The sequence below is a fragment of the Atta colombica genome, unplaced genomic scaffold (genome assembly GCF_001594045.1).
Source record: "Atta colombica isolate Treedump-2 unplaced genomic scaffold, Acol1.0 scaffold41, whole genome shotgun sequence".
Taxonomy (NCBI): domain Eukaryota; kingdom Metazoa; phylum Arthropoda; class Insecta; order Hymenoptera; family Formicidae; genus Atta; species Atta colombica.
In genome coordinates, this window is record NW_017259520.1 from 893,765 (window position 1) to 901,213 (window position 7,449).

General features: G+C 33.7%; 1 protein-coding gene across 2 annotated transcripts in view; it reads right to left on the reverse strand.

Moving 5' to 3' along the window:
* The window catches only part of LOC108691161 (polypeptide N-acetylgalactosaminyltransferase 2), a 207,275-nt gene that overhangs the window by 42,367 nt on the left and 157,459 nt on the right, over window positions 1-7,449 (reverse strand). Inside the window, exons 2-3 of one of the 2 annotated variants that reach the window (XM_018198818.1) lie at window positions 4,830-5,002; window positions 4,172-4,291 (exon numbers count right to left, since the gene is read on the reverse strand). In XM_018198818.1, the coding sequence (XP_018054307.1) occupies window positions 4,172-4,291; window positions 4,830-5,002 (293 nt within the window). Of the gene's footprint in view, window positions 1-4,171; window positions 4,292-4,829; window positions 5,006-7,449 lie in introns of both variants that reach the window. The other variant, XM_018198817.1, reaches the window with a different exon arrangement.

Here is a 7,449-nt window from a genome sequence, read left to right on the forward strand (position 1 = left end):
TATATATATATATATTGTGGCAGATTCAATATTAGCTGCATTGATAATGAATTAATTAGTTATGGAATTGGATCATAGTAGTATAGTTTCTCTGATCAAGATATACGTCGATCCGTGTAATATACTGTGACAATGAAATAATTATACTAATTTGCGATTATATTCCAGATATACGATTGTTATCGTACGCGAATAATTAATTATAAATTCTATTGTTTCAAAGTTTGTTTGTTTGAAAGACATTTCCACAAAACTGTTTAAAGTCTCCTTTGATTAATTAATCTTGACTTCATATGATAGTTGTCAAGTGTACTTCGTTTTACTATTTGTCAGCCATATATAGAGACTGAAATTTCGAATAGTATTTCCGTACGCTCAACGAAAGTGATGAGAGTCAGCCTATGTTTTTATTAGCGGTATATTGGACGCATAAAGTAATAAGAGCAGACAATATCATTAAGTGCGAGAACCGCCTATAAAAAAACTTTGCAAACTCAATTCTATTGCTTCCCCAATTTCCGTCGTCCCTTGCTTCTTCCTTGTGAGTTAACCGTTAGAATCGAGTCGAAACCCTTTTATGACCTTCGTCTTAGCAAAAAGTACCATCTCTTTTTCTAAAACGCATAACTTCGCCCTGGCTTTGACTTCCTGTATTTTTCTGTTACATCTGCCAAGCAAGGAAGCGCAAAAATTCATCTCGCGCAGAATGCGTTGCAGAGCATGTTCCCGCGCCGATTTTCCTGAAGCAGGATTTACCTCATAGCGTGATATGTACAGATTCACAATATTTTTCTATCTATTCGCAGAGACATTTTTCACCATGTTTTTCAGAATAATACACACAGAACTAACTTTACGAAGAATATCAGCGATATAACATTTGCAATAAAAGAGCTTTTCTGTCATCTTTACAGTCAATATAATATAAAGTATGACATTTCATCTTTCTAATAGAAAACACGCACAATGATTTTGATTATATTAATTATTAGTTATAGAAAGAAGATAGTAATGCTACATTTGAAAATTTTCATAAATTATTTGTTTGAATAGTAGCAGCTAAATATTTATTAAATATAAAGATATATTTATTTGGTACAAGAATCATTAATTTGATAATCATTTTTTTATTGAGTAAATATTTATTTACTGTAAGTAAATATTTAGTTGGCACTATTCAAATAAATATTTATTAAAATTTAGTATTTTTTTTCTCAGTATATAAAGCTCGATATTCGTTTTATATTTTAAAAGATGCTGTATATTTATTATATATGTGTAAAAATACGCGAATCATATGCCATAATATCCACATAATATGCACTTAACTAATTACATTTTAATAAAGCATACGCGGCAATGAGAAAATTAATGTACACATGGAAATGCGATTTATTGCAAATAACATCATGATACTAATTACCAATATATTATACTGATACATTACAGAGATAACCGATTAATCTTTCTGACAAACAGTCGATTCTAGCATGATTTTCAGCGACAAGATATAACAGCAGATATCGCAACAACTATAATTTATATTCATTGCAAACATTATACAATGACCGTAAACAGGGGAAATGTACATACCCATAGTTTCACGCGAAACTTTATATATGGATGAGTTTCGAGCGGCTAACAACGTTTGACATGTAACAACGGTACCAACGATCTATGTGTATCGGTAAGAATTTATGATCGCGGCTTTATCGCTTTTCTTGGGAGCAACTCAAACTCCTTGACGGTTTGAATGTATTGGAACTTCATGCTACCTTTTGAATTTTTCATGATATAAAAAGAAGTGTATATGTGTTCGTGCATGTGTGTGAGTATTATGTCAGAGCGTACGAGGATAGATTGCGCCTAGGTGGATCAGAAGAATTACAACAGGAATATATTTTGCGATCCTATCGTGTAGAGGAACTGTCAATTACAGTTTTACATTCGGGCCTGTGCAAAAAATTTCTTGATGTTACGTGTTTATGAATGCATTTACATATTACATTCATAATGCAATAAAAGATTGATTTAAAACGTAGAATTTCAAATTCCCGAATATTTAATATTTCACGATATATATAATATTTGTGTGCTATTACCTTTTCCAATAAAAGTATATACCTGATAGGTGAAACGAACGTCAGATTGATGCCAGGAAATTACTGGAAATATTCACAGTGGCATATGCAGAAATGGATATCTTGTACTTTGATCATGTTTATGTTAATAAAAAAGCGTAAAAATATAATATATATTTCTTCTTTAATAAATTAAAAAAGCCTGTTTATAATGAAGTAGAAATTTTTAGATATCCGCTATGAGAAATTGCGAATCTGTTTTCTTTTATCATCAATTTTCTAGGATAATTGAATGAAAGTTCGTCTTCATAAATGACTACGTACGACTATTTTATTGTACTTAGACTGAAAGAAATATTACTTCTCAGTATTTGCGAGATCTTGCTGCTTTTCTTCGGCGGAATAACTGCTGTTTGGCGGCCTAAATGTATGGCAGCTTGTCATGATACCGCATGAATTTCCAGCGGTATGCCGCGATCTTACCGATCATTTGCGAGGAATAATATCCGCCGAGAGAATCACGTAGCTGTCAATAGTAGTGTATAAACGGGTTGATCGACCGACAGGCCAATTTCTGCGTTCTTTTATTTCTTTTCGCCGTCTTCTTGCTCATCCCGAAATGCTTGTCTTGTGAGGAGACTGTCTGACAGTAAATCATATCATTCACCGACTGTACCGATGCATTATTTAAAAAATGAGAAACTTATCCCGCTGCCTTTCACAATGAATCGAGAATTTATTCCACGAGACAATTTTAATTCTGAGTAACCGCATCTTCGATGCGTCTCCGACGATTTTATCAATGAATAATGCGAAGTGAATGAATATTGCGATGGATTGAGAGACAAGTGACAATAAATCCCGACCATCTTTTATTATTTTATTCAATTCCGTTAAGCTTATTTTTTACACATATAATATAGCTTTTTAAAATAAATAATTCATATATTGCTCATTTGCTATAACACATGGAAAAAAATGGATAGTCTTATAAGTCTAAACTATTCTAGCTATTTTTGTCAAACTTGTAACAAACTTTACTTGCCTTAAAATAAAAAATACCGGAAGTGTAAAAAGATAAAAAGTATGTTACAATTATAATAAATCCATTCAAATGATCTTAAATAAATCACACTTTTTTCAAGATTGTAAATATGAACAATTCTCAAAACTTTACACTTACACTTGTATTTTTTACTGCGCAATAAATCTTGTTAACGCAAAGGTAAAAAATATTCATTGATAAAGTACATTTTATTGAAATGTATGATTAATGTGTATATAATGAGATGCATATAATTTACAGATTAAGAAATAGTAATAAATTATAGTAATAAATTATAACATAATAGTAATAAATTGTAGCATAAAATTTACTTTATATAAATATAAATTGTACAACGATCGTTCATTTACCAGAAAAATAAAGTAATTTTACAAATGATTGTCCCTATATATATCTGTCAATTTCATAAAATTTACTAAAATTCTAGAGCATATTATTTTACATTTTTTTCCGTGAATACCTCAAAAAGCAAAGATTTTCAGAAAATATTTCAAATAATTAAAATTTTGTAATATTAGTTTTAAAATGCAATTTTAATACAATAATAATTGATTGAAAAACTCAACTAAAAACTCAACTAAAAGAACAAAAATATGTTTTTTATGTTCTTTTTTTTCTTTATGTTTTTTCTTTATGTTCTCTTTCCGCAAGTAACTAAAAAAATAACAATTTTTTAGATATGTCGTTATAATAAAATGAGCAATATATATGCTATATGCATGCAAAATAAATTAGCAATATATGTATATTGTTGTTATAATATATATACATATAATCTATACACCTATATAGGATCTAATCTATAATATGTACATCCAATCATGTGTCTAATTGTGTCTAATGTATATGTATAATGTTCAATATTTAACATATTAACATGTTTAATAGTTTAGTACTTGTTTAATAATGGTAATGTATAATGATAATATTAATAATGGTAATATTAAAGAATTTAAAGAAGCAAGATATATTCGGAAAATACAAATGTAATACATTGACATACGTTATGTAATAAACTACTTACATGGCGCTACGAGTGTCAGGTATATCACGATTGCTCGGAAGACCGTCGGAGGCTTCCTGATTGAATTTATTCCTCGCGTATGGGTCCTCGCCTGCACGTAGACCACCTCTTGAAACGTACCTGTTGCACAAAGAAAATTATTGCCGTGAATTTCTTGTTATTTTTTCTAAAATCTTCCGTCAACCTGATATTCAGGTTTATGTGTATTTATCGTGTGTCGAAATGATCGCGCCGTAAAACGTGTCTATCGTAACGAATATAACAGCACGATTATAATAGCGAATAGCAATGTCGATGGATGGCGTGGATAATGAAACATTCCAATGTAATATAGCAATAACACGCGGATATGTCCCAACAATGTGTGATATGTTGCAGTTTCTAGTTTGTGAAAAGTTAATGGATTGTTGCAAAAGAATCCCGAAGATAACAGATAATGCTTGTGTTGAACGCGCGAAATAATTAATGCCAATGTTCCAACTCCGGACAGAAGTCGGAAGTCTCGCTGCAGCCGAATCAATATTACACTCGCAAATGCGTTCCTGGAATGTCTAAGAGCGTTCGAGCCGACACTGAAAATATGCTCGCGAGTAAATGATGTTCGAGGTGCATATCGCGAAGCTAATAATAGCGAAGGAAGATCAACGTCCAGACTCACCCCTGTTCGTCAAAGTAATTCCACGTCACTCTCGGATCCGGAGTCGGTGCTGGTAGAAGCTCGGATGACATTACAATGGCCGTACCATCTGGATCCATATAGCCGCCGGAATTTCCGCTGGCGGAAAGCGCCAGGGACGCGGGTTCTTTCAGCCGTAAGGCTCTGTTTTCATTCTGCTAAAGAAAACATTAGTTTCAATTAAAACTTGTCACATTCGAATTACTATAGACATCGCGTAGCTATTAAAAACAGTTTAGTAGATTTTTCAGAACTTTCAATAATTCCTAACTGATTTAGAGTTGTTATATCAATTAATCATATAATAGTCGAGTGCATCTTGAGGAATGCATACTGGAAATTTGTATTTAATAAACATTCTACAAATAAATTTTCATTAATTTAGGAAACTCCACTCTACGCTCTTCAGATTATACTATCGATACGTTTGAAATACGGTTAATTGTATTTCGCAATATAATACAATTAGATGCATCTCCATCTCGTTGAACACATTCTGCCGCCTAAGCAATTTCGAGATCGACGGGACAGGAAGACCCTTTGTAACTCAACCTCGACTCCTTGCTTAGACCACTTGGCTTCAGCGCAGGAGTGAATTGTAAGGCAAGACGGTCTGCGTATTGACACATCATCGATATACGCCGTATTGATTTCGAGTCGCTATGGAGTTACGAAGGTCTTCGTATCGCAGTTGCATTGTGCCTTTGCCAGTGGATGTGTATTGTAATGTCGCGATATATAGGTCATTGAATTTCGCTCATCAGGTTTCCGGGGACGCACCCGCGCGGATTCGTTCCCTCGCGATACCGGAGATTTTCCGCGACATTTCTGGAGATAACAGCGAACATTTTCACGGGCATGACGCAGGCACGTACGAGACTTGTGGAGTTACGTGAACAAACTTAAAATCGCCCTCGTGTTTCCGGGAGAAAATGTAAACGTGGCGATCGGCAAATGCTACCGCGGTACACCGACCGCTTTCAGTCGGATTACTTTCGGTCGAACACTCGTGGCTTAACAATGGACGTTTGTAGAATATTCGAAATAACCAGCTCGCTTGTTATTCAATAAGTTTTTTTTTTCGAATACATCTATATTAATTTATTTTTAAACTAAAAAAAATCTATTGTCTAGAATTTTAATGATATATTGAAAACATTTCGTGATTGTACAGTATTCAAAAGACTGAACTGCGCGATTAAACAACGGAGGTTGTCGGATCAATTGTCGAATAGCAGAATGGACGCAGCAACCGGAGAAACGGTAAGCGCCTTGAGACCTATAGAGAGTAAGCGTGATAAGTGCGTTTTGCACTAGAACTATTAATGCATTGCATTGTACGCTGAAGCGGGCGAGCAACCGTTAATTTCACCACGATTCTTCTCCGTCGGAAGCACCTCCCCCGACTACAATCCAAATGGCAGTATTTTCCGCGAGCACGGATCGTTAACCTTACGACGTCGATCTCACGCGCGAAAACATCCAACAAAAGAAGGCGAATAAAGCGAAGAAGTATAAAACGTTGGGCGTGACAGCCGATGAGGCGCCGTTGAAATGAGGATGAGTTAGAGCGTAGGGAACCTAGCGTGCCGAGGCAATGCATTCGTGATGAAATATTAATTCACGGGTCACGGATCGAATTACAAACGGAAGCACACTTGGATGGTCAGTCTGCGGCAAGCTGTTGCATCCGGTTCCACAGCGGTTGGGTTTACGTGACGTCAAACACTCGCGTTGTTGCATAAAACTCGCATGAAGTGTCCTTATATGATCCAGTCTCCGAAGGGGTTGGACGCGAAAGTGTGAATCAATATTTTAATTGTTTTAATTTATATTCTTTTCATCTTTTGTCATGCAATCGAATTCTTAAAAGCAAAAAGAGAATTTTATATATCTATTTTATGTATCTAATTATAATTTTGATTGACAAGGATTTATATAATCGCGCAATTGCGTAACCATCGAATTCACTAACTGTGACTTCAGTTTATATGTTATAGTTATGTAACTGTCGCGTCACACCGAAATTGACAAATCCATGCCAGCGACGTATTGGCACTATTAGGACTGCCAGTAATATTGGATTCCAGTAAAGGCAATCTAATAACGTTGTACAGGTTTAACTGTGCATGTAACGTAATACTACTGTAAAGACATCCTATTGAGATGATTTAGTGTCTTTGGTTTGAAAGTTTGCATTCAATCGAGGAAATCATAATGCAAAATGTTTCTTTTAGAATATATGTAGAATATATGTAGAAGAATGATGCGTATAATTGAATAATTTCTATTCGCAATTACATTTTAATGTGTACATATATTGTATACGTATATTTAAATTAATTACATTCAGTAATTTATAGTTTAGTAATTTATAGTTTTTAAATTTAATAATTTAATAAAGTATTATTGAATTAACTGAAAGCAAAACTAACTTCTGCAGAATTTTTCGAAAAATAAAAATATTGACATTGCAATTATGTACATACATTGTTCTGCGCACATCTCTTGTTTTATTTATATTATGTTATGTGCTCCGATTATACTGTGAACTAGACAAATTTCTATAACTAAGTCTGTGTTATAAACAAAATGTCATAAA